This window comes from Archocentrus centrarchus, chromosome 20 (assembly GCF_007364275.1).
Source record: "Archocentrus centrarchus isolate MPI-CPG fArcCen1 chromosome 20, fArcCen1, whole genome shotgun sequence".
Classification (NCBI taxonomy): Eukaryota; Metazoa; Chordata; class Actinopteri; order Cichliformes; family Cichlidae; genus Archocentrus; species Archocentrus centrarchus.
The window spans coordinates 15632650-15655768 of record NC_044365.1 but is presented as its reverse complement, the minus strand read 5'-3'; the positions used below and the strand labels follow the sequence as shown (position 1 = coordinate 15655768).

Genomic DNA, 23119 nt, shown 5'->3' with positions numbered 1-23119 from the left:
CTTTCTTTAAATCTAACAATCCAAATGGTTACTAACTAGCATTTATCTGAGTGTGTGTGTGTCTTATTCGTACAGTTTATAAATGCAGCTTGCCAACAAGCTTGCTCACTTTAGCTCATAATTGCTTTCCACCCTCTCAATACGGTGGCAGCCAAAATTGAAGCTTCAACACGGGAATCCAAAGCCAAGAGGTGATGTCACAGTGGCTACATTTATTGTTCATGCTGTCTGTGGCACACACGCCGAAGAAATATACAGTAGTCACTGAAATGATTGGCAAAGATTGGCAAATGTCATACAAGGCGCTGCTTCCACTGCAAGCCACTTTGCAACCCACCTTCCTCTTTTCATGTTGTCTACATCAGTCTCATGTCTGCTGTGACCATCCTGCTCCATGGGACACTTCAGGCTGTGTACGCACACACAAGAGCCTGAAAGCCCAATAATAGAGAGATTTATTCAAATATTTGTTGACAGATTGAAAGATTCCTGAGTTATATAATGAGTGAAATGAGTAGACAGACATTTTTAAAACAGACCTCAAACCTTGATGTGATTAAATGTTGGGAGTGCTGAGCTCAGGCTTCTGTTTCACAGCGGGCTTTGCTGCTTTCATCGCTCTCAGTGAGCCGAGTGAATCTGAGCGGTGGAGTCGAGGTCAGACGAGGAGGTCTGGGATTACAAACTGGAGGGAAAAAAAGCTTTCCTTTGTTTAGTTTAATCCAGAACATTTTATCCTCTACCTCGTAATGGATCTCTGTGCTGCTGTGTGTATTTGTGTGTATCGGTGCTTATTAGATGACAGAGATTATGTTGTTTGTTTAGATGGCAGTGGATTAAATGAGATCGCTTATCTTTTCCCTTTGCTGGTTTTTATTTATAGTTTGTTTGTTTTGAAAAGCAGGAAACGGGAACAGGAGGGACATAAATCCGAACGTGTAGCCAAATTTTGAGTTAAGAGCTGCTGAAGAGAGCAGCACCTCCATCGGGAACATCTGGAGTTTAAATCAATATTGATGATGTAAATCTTAAACTGGAGGCCTGCGCTGTGAGGTGGGATTTGGGGCTCAGTTGTAATTTCACGTTTAATCCTGTGTTTCTTACCTGCAGGAGGCTGTACACCTGTCCTGCTCTGACCGATCGCTGTGTCTGTGCAGATGTGTGCAGATAGGATGAAGCCACCGAGATGCTGAACGCTTGTTTGTGAGGCTCTGTTAAAGATTTACATCTCAGGAACAAGTGGGCTTAGAGATGAAGACAAAAAGATAAGCAGGGTTTAAATTTGACCTGAGCCCACCTTCAGTATCAGTTTTACTAACTCACACACAGCTCTGAGTGGATGTGCTCTCTTTGATTGATTTCACTGAACAGCTGCAGCTTCACAGCAGCAGGATCATGAGTGCGTCTTAAACAGCAGCAACTTTGTTAATTATTCGCCCCTTCTGGTGTGTCCTCATGATGTCGCGTAGCCTTGTTAACCTAAATTCTTTCCCACTAAGCAAACAGCTGAGCTGCTGCACATGTTCACAGTGAATCCGCCACGGTCAGAGCTACAGTTTCATTTCATTTAAAATCAGATTCTTTCATCTACAGAAACACAGTATTCAGCGTAAATTTGAATAAATGATCCTGGATTTGCTTCGTTCCTGCGTTGTTCCGTGTCGCTCTTTCAGATACCTCCATAGGCTGTGTAAAAGATGGAGACAGCCACCACGAGGTCACTCATTGGTTACCAAAGCTTGAATTATGAAACCTGGAGCTGAGCACGTCTGACTGACACACGTCCTGGATGAACATTCTGACTTTAAAGCCCAAAACAGAGTGAAAGTGAGTTCAGCTGATTTGGGCAGTCCTCCACAGCAGTCCCAGTTTCTCATGTGGCCCACCCTCCGCTGACCCTCACAGAGAGCAACAGCATAGAGCAGCCAGCAGAATTTCAAAACGAAAGACTCTCAAAGGTGCCTGTGACATCAGCTGATAACAAACTCCTCCCACAGCTGTCGCTGCATGTTTAATGTTGGCAGTTTTACACTGAAACAACTTTTTTTTTTTTTTTAATCAGAGAAACCTTCCTCATTTCTGCCACCTGCAGTAACATCTGTGACCTCTGCCCCCCCCCCCCCCCTTCCCCCCCAGGGTGATCATTCAGTTTAACTGATGAAGCTGTTGAGGTTTCTCCCTACATGTGAGGAAGTGTCTCTGATACCTGTGATAAGGTGATAGGGTGGTCAGGCTTTTGGCTGAAGACATTTAAGAGTGTGTGTGTGTGTGTGTGTGTGTGTGTGTGTGTGTGTGTGTGTGTGTGTGTGTGTCTATATAAATGTATAAACAGGCTGACAGGTCTGAAATGCTGTAGAGAACGGCCATAAATCTCATTGTAAACAGACCTCTCAGCACACACGCGCGCACACACACACACACACTCAGTATATCAGTGAATCACGTTGGCACATGAACTTGTTCTGTTTGAGTATTTTTCTTTGTTCACGTTGCCCTTTGTGTACACTCTGTTTGAGTGTGTGTCCATGGTTACCATCAGCTGTACCAGGACGGACACACACACACACACACACACACACACACACACACACACACACGGGTCAGCAGCAGGAGTGTTTGAGTTACATTTCTCGCTCGTAGCTCTTGAGTCAGGTCAGTTGGCACTAACGAGGTTAATTAATGAGGTTTTGTATTGAAGTCAGTTTTCAAAAACCGCCTCTGTGGAACAAAAATAAATCTCTGCATTTTCATTTTTTTTTTTGCATTTTTGGCCAGAGTGGCTTTTATCGCCAGTGGAGAGAGATGGGAAATGGGGAAAGATACGCAGGTAAATTAGCGATGGGCCGGGACACGAACCCGCGCCGCCCGCAACGCAATGTGGCATATTTATGTGGTCGCTGGCTTCACCACTAAGCCACCCAGGCGCCCCAGCAGCTTCTTTTTTCAGTAGATCTGCGCGGTCGAATTTTCAGCTCAGTTACTTTTTTATTGGGTGTTTGTTTATTTTATTAGTGTTTAATTGTTCAATAATAACATAATTTGTTACTTTGTTCCTTTTCCATTACTATTATAGCCTTGTTTGAGACTTAGTATCACCTGAAGCCACACCTGGATGACTGCAGCGGCTCTAGGATCACCCTGCCCTGTCAGTAACTAGCTGGTTTCAAACCAGTAAGCTGGCAACTAAGTTTGGTGCCACCAGTCGAAGGATGTCAGCCTCACAGTCATGTGATGAAGAACTAACTTAGACTAAGCACACCTCATGATTCAGTAGCCTTTAAAAACACCTTTAGCAGCAGTAACATCATCTTATCTTCAGTCTCACATCGTTGTGGAATTTCCGCCCGCTCCTCTTGGCAGCGTCACTGCAGTTCATGGAAGTTTGTGAGTATTTGTTTGTGCACGGCTCTCCCCGCAGCGTTTCAGTCAGGCTGAGCTGTGGACTTTGAGTCGTTGCAGCACCTTGATCGTTTTGTTTTCTGTCGCAGATTTGCTGCTGTGCTCGGGATCATCGTCCTTTTGCGTGACCCGGTTTTAGCTGCCACACAGATGACGTTGGTACACAGAGGAGTTCACGGTCGACTCAGTGACCGCAAGGTGCCTGAACCGTGTTCACCATACCCAGGCTGTCTTTCTGCAGGCTGCAGGCTACGTGCAAATTTGGTCTGCAAGTACAAATAGGTGCTCTGTTCTAGAGTCATATTAATGCTCATAGAACAATAAAGAAGGAAAAGAAGGAAAAAAAACAAAGATTTTAGACACTGCACTATCTGCACAAAGGTCCCCGAATTTTCCAGGAACGGTGACACTGTTTTCTGGAGAACTGATTGGTCAGTAGGTGGGGATTTCTTACATGCTGGTCTCTAACCTGCTTTGGACTGGTTTGCAGCACAAGTTACCATGACGATACACCCTAGTACGAAGCGAATCACCTTCTTAGTACAGAAAACCCAGAAGTTACCTGATAATCCTGCTTTGTAGTCTTGTGGCTGCAAAACAAGCCCCAACACCATCTCCCCTCCACCTCCGTGCTTCCCAGCTGGTATGAGGTGTTTGTGCTGATATGCTGTGTTTGGTTTTCTCCAAACATGGTGCCGAGCAGTTTTAAAGTTAGTTTTTGACTTAAATTGAGCAGTGTAAGCAGAGATACTTTGATTATCCTCTTCCTGGTATATTTATATCAATACTATGTAAAATATGTCTACTTCACCTGATTAAAATGTGTTGGTCCACATTTTGGCTTGTGGCAGAGATGTACTATATACGTGCCAAGTGTTACCTGTGACATACCTTAAGTATTGTTTAACTGCTTTAATTTAGCAGTGGAGGAAAAACCAAAAATAAAGGTGAGAGCTTTAATTTCTATTTTGAAGGAACTATTTTTCTGAAACATCCTGGCCTAAATCCTCCCCTGAAAGCTGCAGACGGGAGTCAAAAGGTGAGCAGATAGCAGAAACATGAACTGCCTGTTAGCAGCGTGCACGACCTGAGACAAAGAGCCTGACGGAAGAGGTTTGTTCATGTTGGCGATAATATTCATAATATTTATTTCCCTTCATGCCGACAGGTCGATGGAAAGTTTTCTCACTGCCACTTCTACTGGGAAATGCAGAAAGCAAGAAGTGAATGTCGGACGCAGCTGCAACAACAGAATTCGACGGCAGGTACGCACACGCTGAAACACACACAAGCAAGTGTTTGGAAATCTCCATCTGAAGGATGTTACATCACTGCTGCACGTGCAGGAACCTAAACAAATTAGGTTTTGTGTGTAGCAAGGTCAGTTGATGTGAAGCGGTGGGTGTGTCTGGACACTGTTTGAAAGTTTGTTGCAACATTGAGGCATTTACCCAATGAGGTCACTCCACAAGAAGTGTACACACACAGACACACACACACACACACACACACACACACACACACACACACACACACACATGCTTGCTATAGGTTATAAAGGTTCTGTAGTTATCTGTGTGATTCCTCTTCTTCTTTCGGCCACTCTCTTTAGGGGGCGCCACAGCAGCACAGCTCTGGAACTCTCTCGCTCCTCAGCTTTGCAATACCCCATCACTGGACACTTTTAAGAAACTGTTAAAAAAATCATCTGTTAAAAAAGGCCTTCAATTCCTATTGTTTGTTTTTATTATTGTTCAGCGTCCTTGGGTTTCGTGAAAGGCGCTATATAAATCTAAGTTATTATTATTATTATTATTATTAGATCATCTGCCTCCATCTCTCCCTATCCCCAGTATCCTCCTCTGTCACCCTCTGCATGTCCTCCTTCACTACGTCCATGAATCTTTTCTCCTGCCTGGCAGCTCCACATTCAGCATCCTTTGTCCAACATATCCACCATCCCTCCTCTGCACATGTCCAAACCATCTCAGCCTCGCCCCTCTAACTTTGTCTCCAAACTGCTCAGCCTGAGCCGTACCTCTGATGCACTCATTTCTAATCCTGTCATCACGATCAGAATATTTCCTTCAGCTCGGCCTCCTGTCTTTTTCTCAGTGCTGCTGCCTCCAAACCATCCATCACAGCAGGTCTCACTACCATCTTTTAAACCTTCCCTTCTCTCCTTCTGTCACAGATCACCTCTCACACTCACCTCCACCCACTCCACCCTGCCTGCTCTCTTTTCTTCCCCTCTCTTACACGCTGTCTGTTGCTTTGGATGTTACAGAGTAATGCAAAAGTAATATAACCGTCAGTCCAACAAATGACTTTCTGAAAGGAGTGAAAAAAGAAATGCAATGCATTACTTTTTTCATCCCATCAGACAGGAGGACGTAAGATTGGTGTGACACGCAACTTTATGAACACAATAACTCAAGAATGAGGATTTTCAAATTGATACAGTAGGTACATCTATTAGCAGGCTGAGTGGTAGCACTGGCAGCTACCAGCATCTTAAAAAAAGTACTGAGTAATGTGTTACACAGTACTTTTTATGACTAATATGCACATTAATTCAAAAAATGGTAACACACAAACTGGTAAAATGCACAACCCTGCTATACGATAGTGCTAACACAAAGCTTGCAGTACCCGGACTCATTCTTAGGATCACGTTTCAGTGTAAAGTGCTCTGTGGGCTGTTTCTCATTGACTTTGTTATCAGCTTTGTGGTAATAATTACACACAGTTGGCATCCGTGGAGTATCCAGATGTTCTGCACACTGTAGAGCACACGCCTCACCCTCAGACAAGCTGGGAAAGAGGATACAATACATAAAATCATATAAAGAACTATTAAAGACTTTATAGATGGCCGTTAATCGCATGTCATGATTTATGTCGTAAGGACTGGTAATCATGGGTAGTCTAAGACCTGATGCTCTGTTGCTCCTGGAGAGTCGTGCATGTGTGAATGTTTCACCACAGAGATGATAAAACGAGTTTAATCGGTGTGGCCTCAGCTTTTTCTCATGCTCGTCTGGAGATATGTGTGCGTGTTCGAGACTCTGAGGCCTCATCGGGCCACATTTCTCCTGAGACAGAAATCAGACATTTCATCTGATATTAAGCATGAAGAAAACTATTTTCTAAAATTAATTAAATAAAAAAAAACAAAAAGCAAGCCTAATTTTAATCTAACACTGTTATCTTTGTCTCAGAACCCTCATTTATTTTACTCTTTATTTAAATATTTTCACTTGTACTGGATATTTTTTAGTATTCTAAAATTGGATTTTGTTCTCTAATAATAGATAATATAATAGTAATAATAATTAAATCTTTTTCTTTTCTGGCTGCTCCCTTTAGGGGTCATTGCCACCTTGTAAACCTTCTCTTCTCTCCTTCTGTCACAGATCACCTCTCACACTCACCTCCACCCACTCCACCCTGCCTGCACTCACTTCTTCACCTCTCTTATACGCTGTCTGTTGCTTTGGATGTTACAGAGTAATGCAAAAGTAATATAACCTTCAGTCCATCAAATGACTTTCTTAAAGGAGTGAAGAAAGAAAAGAAAGCCAAGGAATTTAAACTCATCTACCTTCATTATCGCTGCTCTCTGCATGTTCATGTTTCCACCTGCTCTCATTATTCTACACACTAACTTTGAAATGATCAAACTCTAAATGTTGGATAATATCAGACTAACTGTGAAGGGATCTTCAGGCTTTTGAATCAACGTATTTTAATCCCTGCAGTAACCGTATAAACCTCACAGCTGCTTTCATGTGAACTTATAGATTTATTTTTCAGTCAGCAGCTCGCACAGAAGCTACAAACAAGCCGCTCAACCAAACAGGAAGTTCAGCACCAGCTAATTCACGTGTCTAATGTGTGTGTCTGTGTGTGTGTGTGTGTGTGTCTAGCATGCCGTGGCGAGTGGGACAACGTTTCGTGTTGGCGGAGCGCAAACATCAGTGACGTGCTGACCTTACCCTGCCCCAAACCCTTCCTGCTCTTGTTTGGCAAGAATGGTGAGATTTATCTCAGACACGCACTGCCTCCTGCTTCTTAGTGCGCACACACAGACACACACACACACACACATTAAAACATTTTAGGACAGGTAAAGGTCAGTTGGCACTTAGTGTGACCCCCAGCACACAAAGTCTGAGGACCAGCTGAGCGCTGTTCAGATGTTTATTGACTTAAAGCAGTTTCCACTCAGGTCCAGATGGTTTGAAAGCTTCAAGGCAAATTAAATAAAAAGCAGTAAAGAGCAGCTCTATTCAAATTCTACATTAAAGAGCAACAGTAGAAACACTGGTCATCGTAGCATCCTTCTTAGATGCAGCCCAAAGGAGTAAAAGAAAGTTGGTATTTTGTAGCATCAGTTATGTGCAACATTAAACACAAACCAAGAAATTTTGCTATCAACCTGCTGCAGTGCAGTGCAGGGCCTTCAGGGCAGATTCACTAACCATCTGTGCCAGTGCAAAATTGTGCTGAATTGCACAATTTGCTGAACCAAATTGCTGGAGAGGAACCCATGAATAAAACCTGTGCTTACACTGTGTTATTGTGCTCCCCATCACCCTCTTCTTCATCAGGTCTGCCCTTTCACGACTCACTAATTTGTGATTGTGGGTCATTAATGTGTCATGATGTGCAGGAAAAGGAAGGACCCAACTGCAGAGGCAGACGTAAAATGTTTCCAGTTTTTATTTTCACAAATCCAAAGTTTTTGAGTGAGGAGGTCCGGGATTAAACAGGCTCGTCTCCAACACTCCGTCGGTCTGGCAGCACGTTTACTGACCCACAGAATTCTTGACTCACACCCCAACAGACCCCAGCTCAGCTCTGCACACAAACAGCAATTAATCCGTAAGGCAAAAAGAACGTGGCACAACACCAAAATAAAGTGCATAGTTTGGCTACCTGGTAGAGGCAACGATCCAGCAAGGACTGAAGACTTCCTTTGGCTTAAATAACCAGCGAGTGAGCCTCAGGGAAAACAGGTGAGTAAACAGTGATTGAGATCAGGTGTGCCACACACGGCTGGAGGAGGCCGGCCAGAGGGTGGAGCAACTGTCGAGCCTGCCCAAAGAACAAAACACACCCATACAACACACTGCCGGCCCGGAGAGGGCGGGGACCATGACAGTACCCCCCCTCAACGGGAGCCTCCCGGCGACCGCCCAGGCCTGTCTGGGTGCCCCCGATGGAACTCCCGGACCATGGAAGGGTCCAGGATTGCAGAACGAGGCACCCAAGTACGCTCTTCCGGACCATACCCCTCCCAATCCACCAGGTACTGAAGGCCACGACCCCGCCGGCGGACATCCAACAACCGACGGACGGTGTAAACAGGCTGGCCACCAACGACCCGGGTGGGTGGAGGGGGTTCGGCCGGAGGGCACAGGCGGCTAGATCTGACTGGCTTGATCTGTGAGACATTGAAAGAATTACAAATCCTCATGTGGCGAGGTAGGTTCAACCAGACGGAGACAGGATTAATGACAGAGCTGATCTCAAAAGGGCCAATAAAAGAAGGAGATAGTTTTTTCGATTCCGATCGGAGATTGATATGCTTAGTAGACAGCCAAACCACCTGCCCGGGGGCATACGTGGGTGCAGGACGGCGGCGCCGGTCAGCCAGTTGTTTATTCCGGGCAGAGGTGCGAAGAAGGGCAGCTCGGGTAGATTTCCACGTCTGTCGACAACGACGAAGATGATGCTGGACTGAGGGTACATTCAAGTCGGTCTCCTGATTCGGGAACAAAGGGGGCTGATAACCCAAACTGGCTTCAAAGGGTGACAGTCCGGTAGCCGAGGACGTCATGGTGTTATGGGCATATTCCACCCATGCCAGCTGAGTACTCCAAGTGGTCTGATTAGAGGAGGTCACACAACGGAGAGCCGCCTCCAGTTCCTGGTTCATACGTTCAGTCTGGCCGTTGGTTTGAGGATGAAAACCTGAAGATAGACTAACCTGAGCACCATTGGCAGTACAGAACTCCCTCCAAATGTGAGACGTGAACTGGGGGCCGCGATCTGAAACGACATCCTGAGGAATCCCATGAAGATGGAAAACATGGTCCGTGAGCAGGCGGGCTGTTTCCAGGGCTGTTGGAAGCTTAGGCAGAGCAACAAGGTGAGCTGCTTTTGAGAAACGATCAATTATAGTCATGATAACAGTGTTACCTGAGGATGGGGGCAAGCCTGTGACAAAATCGAGGGAGATGTGGCTCCAAGGGCGTGCAGGTACGGGCAAATGTCTTAATAAGCCAGTGGAGGGAAACGAGGAGACCTTATTCCAGGCACAGACGGTGCAGGCGCCAATGTAGTCGCGGACATCTCGGGTTAATGAGGGCTACCAGAATGAGCGCTGAAGAAACGTGATTGTTCGGAACACACCAGGATGGCAGGTAAAGCGAGCAGTGTGAGCCCAATGCAGCACCTTGGAACGGACTGAGGTGTGTACGTACATTCGGTTGGCGGGACCGGTCCCGGGATCCGGTTCGTACCTTTGCGCAGCCCGGATCAAAGACTCCAGTTCCCAGGTTAAAGCCCCAATCACCCGGGACACTGGAAGGATAGTTTCTTCTGGCCGAGGGAGCTCAGGATCAGAAAACAGACGAGAAAGGGCGTCAGGTTTGCCGTTACGGGAGCCAGGGCGGTAAGAGATAGTGAAGTTAAACCTGGTGAAGAACAGTGACCACCTAGCTTGGTGTGCATTTAATCTCTTGGCCTTTTGAATGTATGAGAGATTTTTATGGTCCGTCCAGACAATAAAGGGTTGTTCAGCTCCCTCAAGCCAGTGACGCCATTCCTCCAGTGCTAGCTTCACAGCCAGGAGCTCCCGGTCACCAATATCATAGTTCCGCTCTGCAGGAGAAAGACGGCGAGAGAAGAAAGCACATGGATGCAATTTATCATTCTTTCGCTGGGATATTACAGCTCCTACCCCAGCATCTGAGGCATCCACCTCCACAATGAATGGTTGTGACAAATCCGGTTGTATCAGAATAGGGGCGGTAGCAAAGAGATACTTGAGGTGGTCAAACGTCTCCTGAGCATGAGTCGTCCAGAGAAAGGGCTGCTTAGGGGAAGTGAGAGAGGTTAATGGGGACACAACACGACTATAGTCTCTGATGAATTGACGATAGAAATTGGCAAACCCTAAAAAACTCTGCAACTGTTTCCGGGTGGAAGGCGTGGGCCAGTCCACCACAGTTTTTAACCTTAGTTGGGTCTGGTTGAATGCTGTCAGGCACGATGACAAATTCCAGGAAAGACACCGTTTGGAGATGGAACTCACATTTCTCCCCTTTAATGAATAACCGATTTTCCAGCAGTCTCTGCAGGACTTGGCGAACATGTTCCTGGTGCTCTTGTGGGGTTCTTGAAAAAATTAAAATGTCATCCAGATATACAAATACAAAACGGTTCAGAAAAACTCGAAGGACATCATTTACCAATGCCTGAAAGACAGCTGGGGCATTGGTCAGACCAAACGGCATCACCAAATATTCAAAATGGCCGAGATGGGTGTTAAACGCCGTTTTCCACTCATCCCCCTCACGGATGCGGACTAGGTGGTAGGCATTTCGGAGATCTAGTTTTGTAAATACAGAGGCCCCCTGCAACAGTTCAAAGGCTGAGGACAGTAGCGGTAAAGGATATTTGTTCCGCACTGTGATCTGGTTTAGCCCCCGAAAATCAATGCAAGGCCTAAGAGTCTTGTCCTTTTTCTCCACAAAAAAAGAAGCCTGCAGCTAATGGAGAGGAGGAAGGATGGATTATCCCAGCTTTTAGAGAGTCATGAATATATGTCTCAATCACCTCCCTTTCAGGTTTAGACAAACTGTATAGTCGACTCGCTGGGAGTGGAGCTCCAGGAAACAACTCTATCACACAGTCGTAAGGGCGATGGGGAGGCAAGGATAATGCTAAGTCTTTGCGGAAAACATCTGCCAGATCATGGTAACAAACAGGTATATTAGAGAGATTGGGAACCTCAGAACCAGGGGTTTCAGACGGGGCAGAGGATGGAGGCTGGGCTGACAGAAGACACTGTTTGTGACAATCCTGGCTCCAGGTGGAAATTTTGTTGTGTGACCAATCGATCACGGGGTTGTGTTTTTGTAACCAGGGATGTCCCAGGACCAGAGGGCTCTGAGGAGAGTGGATGATGAAAAAGGAGAGGTACTCACGGTGATTGCCAAAAATGAGTAGTGAAATGGGTTCAGTTTGACACGTAACTTCTGCCAGCCAGCGACCATCAAGAGCTTTGACCTGCAGAGGATGTGGGAGGTGAATAAGAGGTAGTTTTAATTGTTGAGCAAGAGCTGAATCCAGAAAGTTTTGTTCAGCACCGGAGTCCACCAATGCCTGCAGGGTGAAATCATCATCATTAACAAACAGATTAACTGGCACCATTAGACGTGGTAGGGAGGAGGACTCACCCGCCAGCACCCCTACTTGGACTGACGGGCCCTGCCTTTTGGCCGCCGTGGGCAGGAGAAAAGAAAATGACCCACTTCACCACAGTAAAGGCACTCACCAGCTGCCAACCTGTGACTACATTCTTCTGGGATGAGGTGTGTGCGGCCCAGTTGCATGGCTTCCACTTCATTCCCAAAAGACGGGCCTGCGCCCATCAATTCATCAGAAGGGGCGAAATTGTTTGCGCTGCTCATGGACACGGTCATCTAATTTGGTGCACATTGCTACTAACTGATCTAGAGAAGACGGGAGGTCTTTAGTTGCCAGTTCATCATGGATGTAGTCCGCGAGACCGTTGAGGAAGGCCCCTGTAAGGCTTTCACCCCCCATCCTGTCTCCTCAGCAAGAATCCAGAAGTCAATGGCATAATCCGACACACGCCGTTTGCCCTGTCGTAGGTTAAACATGCGCTGGGCTGCTTGGTCACAGCTATCCCTTTTTACAAACACGCACTTAAACTTGTTCAAAAACTCAGCATAAGAAAGATCATCATTAGCATTAATAACCGTCTGTGCCCAGTGTAATGCCCTTCCTCTCATTAGTGTAGACATGTATGCAATCTTTGCACTGTCCGCAGCATATGTCCTCTGGAGCTGTTTAAACACAAGTGAACACTGCATCAGGATGCCTGGAGCCTCTTCTAACTCACCGGAGAAGAGAGCAGGAGAGGGAAGAGCTTGTTCCGGGGGCTCCGGGGAACTTGAGGAAGCGGCAGCGCCCTCCGGGGAATGCACAGTGACAGACTGCGAAGTGCTCTCTTCCAGAGGAGAAGCTGTAGGGGAGGAACGACTGGGTGAGCATAGCATTTGCAACACATTTCCAATTTCGTCCATCTTACGAGTCACTGCTGCTTGATCTGCCATCAGATGCCGGAGTACTTGATTGTGTTTCTGCAGCTGCTCTCTGAGAGATGAGAGCACTCCCTGCAGTGACGCTGCTTCCGCTGGGTCCAGCTGGCCGGATCGTTCTGTCATGATGTGCAGGAAAAGGAAGGACCCAACTGCAGAGGCAGACGTAAAATGTTTCCAGTTTTTATTTTCACAAATCCAACAAAGTTTTTGAGTGAGGAGGTCCGGGATTAAACAGGCTTGTCTCCAACACTCCGTCGGTCTGGCAGCACGTTTACTGACCCACAGAATTCTTGACTCACACCCCAACAGACCCCAGCTCAGCTCTGCACACAAACAGCAATTAATCCGCAAGGCAAAAAGAACGTGGCACAACACCAAAATAAAGTACATAGTTTGGCTACCTGGTAGAGGCAACGATCTGGCAAGGACTGAAGACTTCCTTTGGCTTAAATACCCAGCGAGTGAGCCTCCGGGAAAACAGGTGAGTAAACAGTGATTGAGATCAGGTGTGCCACACACGGCTGGAGGAGGCCGGCCAGAGGGTGGAGCAACTGTCGAGCCTGCCCAAAGAACAAAACACACCCATACAACACACTGCCGGCCCGGAGAGGGCGGGGACCATGACATAATGCATCTGTGTTGGAAAATGAAAGCCTAAAAATAAAACAAAGATAAGGGACAATTCACAAATATCGACATTTTCCAGAGCGTACAAAGCATACTCTTTTTCAGACCCCCCCCAAAAAAGTGTACAAAGAAAATGTTGATATTTTTTCATATTTAATTTCACCTGGCTCTTTGGTATTGTAATGTAATAGGAAGTATTAAAACTATGGAACCCCACAAGGGACATTGGAGAGAAAAAAAGAGACGTACTTTTGTGTACTTCTTTTTTTTTCCCTCATTTTTTTTCTCCCATGTCCCTTGCGGGTTTCTGTAAAAACACATCCTGGTGTTGAAAAATTCTGTAGATCTTGGTATCAAATATACTCTTTCCTGTCTATTAAAGCATTGTATTGTTGCACTAATAAAAATCCTATCCCAGCTGTCATAGGTGCAGGGTACACCCTGTAATTAACAGATACAGTATACCTTTATATTAGAATTTATAGGGTGCAATAAACTGATCTGAATTTTAATGTGAATGTGTACTGCACTGCATGTACGCAAAATGAACACGAGGCACAACTGTCCACAGTGGCAGTGGAGCGAGTTGTCATCTGAATAGCCGGTCTTGTGCCAAAAATTGATTTCCAGTATTTGCCCAAAAAATTATTGCTGGTATTTATATTGTTGCAAATGACTTGCGGACCTATAATCTGTCAAGTATATCTCAAACATCATCTCTTATGAATGAACATTTCTGTCACATGGTAGAAGCTGCAGTCAGTTTTTGGCAAAGTGACTTTCATATTGTAGCGATTCTGTTAAAGTTAGATGGTTCTGTGCAGATGTTCTGTGATTTCCCACTGTTTTGTTGGTACTTGAACTTGTGTGTGCCCACGGATGGAGAGCGAGAGTCAGAGGGAGTCCCGTTTTGTTGTTTTTGGCGTGGTTGCGGCACACAGCAACCATTTAATTGTTAATAAAAGGGCAACTTTTGCTGGCAGTCTCTCACCATCTTCAACGTCTTAACAGACGCTGCAATATATTCTTTATTAATGAGGGTAAGAACAAGTCGTTTCTTCATTTTATATATAAGCCTTTTATAAATCCTGTGCACCAGTATATTTACTGATATAAGAAAAGATAAAACATTAAAAAAAAAAAAAAGGAAATCCTTTTTTGACACCACCGGAAACCTGAAAACTTCGCTGTCACCATGTTTTGTGTACATACAGCGCTTGTACTGCGTCCCTTCATACACTGTGGCATCGCCTGGTCCTCTCTTCGGCACCGAGGGGGACAGCGCACACACCCCCGGACCTTGATTTGTCTTTCTTAACTTGACCTGAAGAAGAAGGAGATGAAGATGATGAGATGAAGAGGGAGATGAAACATTTCAGAATAGGATGAGAGGAGATGAAGAAGGAGTATATGAAGAATTTGAAGGATAACACGGAGATGGAGGAGGAGATGCTTCAGTTCATTGAGTTTTGTGGGCCTTCATTTCTGCTCAGCTGTCTGAAGTTCCCACCACAGTCTTTCAGGCAGGTTGAGGTCTGGACTATGGACCATTGCAGCGTTTTGCTTCTGTTGGAGATTTTCTGCTACGCATGGGAGCTGCCTTAGATTTGAGTTCATGCTCAGCTCAGTGACTGTAAGGTATTCTGGACCTGTGGCTGCGAGACAAGCCCAGACCGTCACCGCTCCACCACTGTGCTGACAGCTGATGTGAGGTGTTCGGTTTTCTCTCATTATGACCAAACATCTCCACTTTGCTCTCAGCTGTCCAAAGGACATTCATTGAGGCAACTTGAGACAACTCTTATTGGGAATTAGTGCCAAATAAATAAAACTGAACTGAATTGTTACTCCGATTATCCATAATTTAATATCCAGCCAGTTCTGAGGACAAAGGATAATGAAGGTTTTTTTTTAATCTGAGCAGTTTATATTTATATAAAGGACTGATAATAAATTCATGAAATTAACCCTTCATCTTACTGGTTCGGATCTGGAAGGGTCTAAAAGCAGTCTGCTTTATTTCAGGTAACCTCAGCAGGAAATGTACAGAGAGTGGCTGGTCCTCCGTCTACCCCAACCCCACCATCGCCTGCATGAGCACCGTGGAGAGCCCAGACCCCGACAAAAAGGCGAGTTCGGCATCTGTGCTGTATTTGCCTTTGTGTGCCTGTAGACACAGTTATGGCTGAAACTGCAGACTGTCATGAGGGTTATGCTGCTCTTTCAATATTTTTACAGTCTGAACCTTTTGGTTGATGGCAGATCTTTGTACTTTACCTTCCTCTCTCAGTTTTATAGAAATTAAATTCTTTACACCCGGGATGAATGGACAAAAATGTAAAAATGGGACTGATTGTCCTGATACTGCACTGCAGAAACTCTGGTGTGTGTAAAAACCTCATCAGCTGATCGAAGCTGTGTGTTGATGCTGAACAGACCGAAGCTCTCATGTCTGGTAACTGAAACAAGCAGAGAAAGCTAAAAGTTCAAGAATGCAGCCGTTGGTATTAACGGCTGCATGGATATTAAAATTTTTAAGTTTGACAAAGTAAAATTTTTTTTTTTAATTTATAGCAAATTATAACCTTTACAAAACCTTTAAGAATGTATGTTTATCAGTGTGTTTGTTGGAATAGCTTCTTGCTGTAGTGTGGTGGTTTACAGATCCCTTTGGGGTTGTGTCAGGAAAGTCAGCATAAAAACCTGCTGTGGTGAATAACGCTGTGAACAACGAAGCGGCTGAAAGTAGCTTTGGTGAGTTTGTTTGTGGATGGAGCGGAAGTGAAACTGCTGTTTAACAGTGATTAACTTTTTTCTCATCAGATGACATCTATGTGCAGCGGATGCTCAGCCTGTGGTTGATGTTAGAGATTCAGCTCACTGATTTTGCTCACTTTAAAACGTTCACACTGCAGCAGGAAGCAAACGAACCACAGATAAGTCTCTGATCATTTTTGTCTGATCTGATTTGGAAAAAGCCAAGCACGGACCCGAATTGTTGGTGCTGAGGAGACGGGGAAACTCCCTCTGCCCTGAGGCCTGGCTTTAAGGCTTACCGAGGTTCATAACTTCAGGGTCAACCCTGAACTTTCAGCCACAGACACAAAGGTGCTTCTTTTCCTACCTGGGTGCATTTCTGTGGTAACTAACTCACTTTAATGGTTAATTACATCACCATTAGCAATATTATTACAAGCAGATCAAATCAGCTGCCAGTAGTCAGGCTTTGGTGTCTCCATAACCAAAAGCTGTCAACACGTACAGTCAGCATGTGCTGCAGTGTTCAGATAAAGAAAAAAAAAGGCAGTTTAATGTGTACTGGGTCAGAGGAAATGGAGCAATAAGTAACCACATTCTGCACAGGCATGAGAAAAGAAGGCGGCTGCAAGACTGCTAATGTTAACGAGGCTCTGCAAACTGATCTGATGATGACTACTGAAGAAGGTCACTCATGGTTTGATTTGGCTCTTAAATTAATATTCAGCCTTTGCATGGACATTGATTAACCTCCTCCGTTAAAGTGAGCATAATCTCGACTGTTTCCGGAGTTTTTTCGTTTTACATTGATTGACTAGTTGGCAAGAAGAAGCGTTTTTCATGGCTGGACTTGTGTGCAAAAAGTGTGTAAAAAGGGTGTTCAGAGCTTCCAGCGAGACGCTGAAAATCACTGAATTTGAAGAGGCTTTAGTTAACAAAACAGGAATCAGCAGCTTTGCACGCAACTCAGAAAAGCTCTCCAATCTATGGCTGATTTCAGATCAGCATCTCTGTATGTGTGTTTGTTTATCTGCCCACAGAGCGGATGGAAAGTTAGCTGGGTGACACGTCTGATCGTTTGACTCTGCTCCTCTTCATCGCTCCCTCGGATGACTCAGACCACCGTGAAGTTGGCCCTACCCTCCATCGGGGCCTGACCCTGCTGGTGTGGTTTTAAGAGACTCAGATGACTGAGAATCTCTTACAGTTTCTTTTGCTCAGTTTATCCAACTGACAAACAGAAGTGACACAGCTGGGCTCATTTATCTGTGCAGTTTTTTGGGGGTTTTATTTGATTGTTGTCCAGCTCAGTGCACTGGGGATCAGAGGAATTTAATTTGTGGTTTTAAGGAAATTAAACAAACGGCGCAAAGGCCACAAAGGTAACTGTTTTTGGCTGTTTGTCAGATGACTGTGTAATCCTCTCAGCTGATGAGAAGAGAACAATCATCTTGTGTAGCAGGAATATCTTAATCAAACATGGAGAGGGTGGTAGCTTTTCAAACCTCTCACAGAGACTCGGGTCTGTGGTTATTCTGTACGCTCTGATGTCTGCTCACCATTTTGTTACCGACTGAAACATCTGTTGGAGTGAGTGCTGTGAAATTGGGTTGAGATGTTCATTTCCCCTCACAGTATCTTTAGTGATCCTTTAACTTTTTCCTTTGGTGGTGAAACGGATCTAAAACGATGTTTTGAAGATGCTCTGTTAAGTTTAATTTTTGAGAAGCTCTCCAAAGTCACAGTCTGATGCTGGTCCAACATCGTCCATACAATATTGGATCCTTTCAGGATAAAATTTTAGGGATGTAGAAAACAGCAGACTGTGATAATTACCGAGCAGTGGGGGTTTTTCCTGAAAAATGCAAAATGGAAGATGTGTTGAATGAAAACAGAACCTTCACATCAACTTAACATCCTTATTACACCTTCTGGCAAATGCATGAATTCCATCCATCCATCCATCCATCCATCCTCTTTTGCTGTTGATGGTCGTGGGGGGCTGGAGCCTATCCCAGCTGTCATAGGGCGAGAGGCAGGGAACACCCTGTACAGGTCGCCAGCCTGTCGCAGGGCTAACACAGAGAGACAGACAACCATTCACACTCACATTCACACCTATGGGCAATTTAGAATCAGTAATTAACCTCACTGCAGTAACTGCATGTCTTTGGACTGTGGGAGGACTCCGGAGTACCTGGGGAGAGCCCAAGCATGCAAACTCCACACAGAAAAGCCCCAGCTGATGAGTGGATTCAAACCCAGAACCTCCTTCCTGAGTGAAGAACAACAAGGAAAAAAATAATTAAACCTCAAGAGTGACCTCTTGCTTTAAAAAATGGGTCCAGTAGTACTAGCCTGTTAATGTAGTAACCAGATAAGTAGCCAATAAACTGTAAGTGAAAAAAAAAGCAGAGACGGATGCATTTAATTCCTTCATCACAATTTGAGCTACATACTGTATCTGACCTACATTTGTCAGTTTGTGAGAAAAAGGTCTGTCTGGACCTCCATTCTCTGTGGAAACAGTGTTACCCTCCACCTGTCTACGCCTAAGTTTCTGCTGTCAATCACAATCTGCTTTCAGTGGAGGGAAAATGTTACTGTTTCAATCATATTAGCAGGGTTAGTGTGTTAGGGTTTAGCGTGCAGTGGATAACAACTAGATTCATTCAAAAATAATCCTTCTTTATCTGATCCTGGCCTTGGTGCAGCCCCTCAGTTCATCCTCTGTCTGAAACAAGCAGTTTGGGCACTCAAAAAACAGAAATCTCCCGTGTAACAGAAGAGACTGTGGGGATCTCTGTCTCTACAAGTCTCCTTTTCTCCTGTGCTCTGACAGTGTGACCCTGATAAAGCAAAGGTTTGAACAGCAGGTAGGTGGAGCCTCAGCACTCAGAGCCTGTCTGTTCAGAGCAGTCTGAGCTTCAGGGATCACTTGTACATATATTGACCTCAGTATTTAAAACTTTAGCCATGTTTAATATGAACATCCACCACTGGAGCATGAGCTATATGACAGAGAATAAGGAAAAGCATAGTTGTTCCCTTTTAAAACATTTTAAAAAGACATGCAGGATGAGGCCTTCTGGATTTAAATTCTTCGTCATCATTTCCACTTATGCTCCTTTGTAACATGCACTTATCAAGAGAGACGTTTTCTCGTCTTTTCTTATCAGAGAACATAAAAATCCAGAGGACCGGGTTTAAAAATTCAGTGTTCTGCATGCGTCTGCTCTGCATCTGTTGTGGCTAGACACCGGCTTAAGTTCTCAGCTTCTCCAGCAGAGTTGTGGGGTTCACTTCCCGGTCTTGGCACACATGCTCTCTAATCCACACTCATCTGTTCCCATATCTGCTTCATCACAAGATGAAGGTAAAGCTTCATGAAATTCCCTCCACCTTCAGCCTACTCAGTGGAGGATTAGGAACCTGAGTGACATAGCTGAATATTTAATATGAGTGTTGCAGGCGCTTAAGAAAAAAAAGGGTCCCGTGCAGCTTTTTTCTCAGTAACCTCTGTTAAACTTGTGTCTGCTCAGCTTCTTTTTTTTTTTTTTCCGTTGTGTTTGTGCGTGTACGGGGACGTGTGTGGGTTTTCCTGTCGCTCCGAGGAGCGCTACGTGACGCTGTGGATCTTATTTTCTGACCTCACAGTTATTGCTGGTGATTGCAGCTGCATTTCAGGGCCGCCTCTTTTATAACGAGCTTTAAACAAGCGAGTAATAACCAGGTTTTAGAGAATATCTAGGAACCATTATTGGTCCATACTGTGCCTGAAATCATGCTGCACACTACCCCCCTCACCCCCACCCCCACGCACTCTCTATTTCTTTTTTTACATCTGGGTGGATCACAAATTAAATTAGACTGCACTGAAGCAGAAGTCTAATTTTTAAACGGTGCCAACCAGAGCAGAAGTTTTTGTGTTTTTAAACATTACTACAATCATAAATATGCAGTTCTGTGCAAAAGTCTTGAGTCACCCCTCATTTCTTTTACACTTTGCTAGAAAAATGGGAAACGTGCAAACATACATGGAAATACAGTATGTAAGGCATGCCCCAAATCATCTGAGAAACACAATGGGCAACATGCTGTACTAACCTTTGTTGATGCATAGCAGATCTATAGTCAGAACAGAATCTGTACTGGTCAGGCAGTAGCTCACACACGGCACACTCGGGTATGTTTGGCATGAACTGGCAAAGTTTCAGCACTGCCTAATAATATAACTAATACTGCGTATTGCATCCAGAGGTGGACTGAAACAATAATTCAGGCTCGTGTACAGACAGGCTGTTGGTTGGTTGGGCTGTCACTATGTCAGATTTTCACATCATGACTGTCATGGCCACAGGCTGTATAGAACTTTTAAAGAAAAGAACAGTAGTGGTACTGTATTAGTTAAATTCATCTTTAATTAGCAAATAAATTTCACTTACTGAGACTGCCTTATGACCTCTGGGATAGGTCCCTAGGATGCATGCATGGATGGAGGAATGGGTGGATAGCACTGAAGGGAGGTAGAGTCTCTGTCCATAACCAGAAATTGAGACTGTTCCCCTTCAAATTAAAAGTTGAACCTGTGTTGGCAGCAGCACTGAGGCACAGCTTTTAATTTGAAGGCAAACATTCTCCAAGTTTCACTACTGCAGCAGACAATTTCTTGTCAACTGTGACACACCTGCTAGTTACCAAAACAATCACAACGAGGGTTTCGGTGCAGCGCCTTCTTTGCACTGCTTTCACCTGGCGGCAGCGTGGGAGCGGGTGAGAGAATACCGCCGGCCTGTCTAGGCCTGTGTGGCTGAGATCTCACTCTTGTGTACAGAAACAGGCAGATATTGTGTGACTTGTGTAGAGAGAGTGTGCACATCTAGATATGTGTGTCTTTGGGATACCAGAGTGTAGGTGAGAGTTGTAACATTTGCTGTAATGTGCTGTTGACTGTTCACCTAACAGGACATGCAGAAAAGCCCCTCAGACCTCCCAACAGCCAGTCTGCCACCGAGTGCAGCTGTAAACATTATTTGTGTGACTGCTATAAAGTTGTAACCAATGTTTATGCAATTTGTTTTAAAGAGCATTTAAGCAGGCAGATGGGGTGGTGTAAATCACAAGACTATGAAGTCACTGTTTAGATTGGTTTTCACTTGCAGTTTGGTCACGTTAGGATTTAATCTCCAAGTTTAGGTTTGTGTGTCTTCTGTGTGTTCCTGAAATGTGACTAAACAGCAGTTTGATGCTCTGATCAGAGTCACTGATCAATAACAAAACCCTTATTGAACATATCCTTCTCCTATCTTATCTTGTCTAGCATGATTGTCATTCTAACGATGCGATTTGGTTTAACGTTAAGGGTTGTGTTCTGGATTACAACTTGTCTGTTATTTGTAGTCACATGATTCTGTTTGTGCCTCCCACTGTCTTGTTTTCTGTTTATGGATTGGTCTTTTTGTATTTCCTTGTCTTGGACTTCTTATTAAGTGTTAGCATTCATATCTGTATTAGTCTCTTTATCTGAAGTTTTACTTTGTGTCCTATAATAGTTTTGCTTCCTGTCTGTCTCCTCTAATTGTCCTGATTGTCTTCATCTGCAGTGTTGGGGGTCATTACTCAAAAAAAGCAACTTATTACTATTACTCGTTACTTTTCTAATGTGGTGTGTCACTTACTTGCCAGAGAAAATAACTGTTTCACTACTCATTACATTACTTTCATTTTACTCCGTAACATGACCTCAAGTGTACTGTCACATAATTACCAGTTAACAGTATAAACCTGAGGCTACACTCTCTGCACACCAACACAAATCCCTGTCTTAATGAGGACATACATACAGTCTTTCTTGTAGTGTTTGCATATGAGCACTGTGGTAGCTGGGTGTGGTTTAGGGCCCTGCTGCAGGGGAGGGGTGGTAGTACTGTATGTGCAGTACTGTGCTGGGAGGATGAGTGTGTGGCAGAAGGAGGTTGGAGCTGGCAGCAGAGACGCAGCAGCAAGCAGAGCTGACAAACAACCTCATGCACAAGCAGTGAACTGTATCTTGTAAACAGCAGCTGACACAAAACGACAACTCAAAGAAAAGCTGAAAACCAACACAAGAGGTCACAAAGTGATTCTATTGTAGAAACAGGTAGAAACACGTAGAAATGGAGGTAATAACACTGCAAGCCTGACTGCTCATCATGCTGCTCAGGTTCAGACTCTGGGTCCTGTCTTCCTCTCCTCACCCCCAACTGCTCACAGCAGAAGACTGCCCCTCCCTGAGCCTGGTTCTGCTGGAGGTTTCTTCCTGTTAAAAGGGAGTTTTTCCTTCCCACTGTCACCAAGTACTTGCTCATAGGGGTCATTCTGATTGTTGGGTCTTTAGCCTACGGTGTAAGTGCCTTGAGGTGACCGTTGTTGTGATTTAATGCTATATAAATAAAACTGAATTGAATTGAACTGAATTGCTGGGCCTTGGTTTGGCATACTGTACAGACAGCTTTAACATCACTCTGGATTCTTTGCTAGCTCTGTGTTAGCCTGCTGTTTGTGCAGGTGCTTGCAAAGGACTGATGTTGTGTTAATGCAGCTGTTTCTGTCCTGGAGGCAGTTTGCACCTTACCATAGCATTCTTATTCTTTTGATATTCTTTATATATATATTGATAAAAACAAAAGTAATGTTCACATCTTGACTCTTCAAAAGTTGTAGACCACCCTACTAGTTTCCTCCTCCATGCACATTAACCAAAATCAGCTGATTGTAGCGCAAGTGGAAGAATAAAAAGCTTGTTTGAGGCACTGTTATTGTACTGAATTTAGTACAGTAACACATCACATTACTGTGTTACTGAAAAATTCAGTACGGTTATGTGTAACACTTTACTTTGGACTGTGTTACACCAAACACTGCTCATCTGTGTCCTCCTGTTGGCCATTCCCCTCTGGGTGTTTGTCATAGCGTCTGTTATGCTTCTGTGTGCA

At 44.6% G+C, this 23119-nt stretch overlaps 1 protein-coding gene across 1 annotated transcript in view; it reads left to right on the top strand.

Moving 5' to 3' along the window:
* Nucleotides 1-23119, top strand: part of LOC115799805 (vasoactive intestinal polypeptide receptor 2-like) — a 46088-nt gene that overhangs the window by 4891 nt on the left and 18078 nt on the right. The window contains exons 2-4 of the mRNA XM_030757092.1: nucleotides 4568-4664; nucleotides 7329-7436; nucleotides 15414-15517. Coding sequence (XP_030612952.1) covers nucleotides 4568-4664; nucleotides 7329-7436; nucleotides 15414-15517 — 309 coding nt within the window. The remainder of the gene's footprint in view (nucleotides 1-4567; nucleotides 4665-7328; nucleotides 7437-15413; nucleotides 15518-23119) is intronic.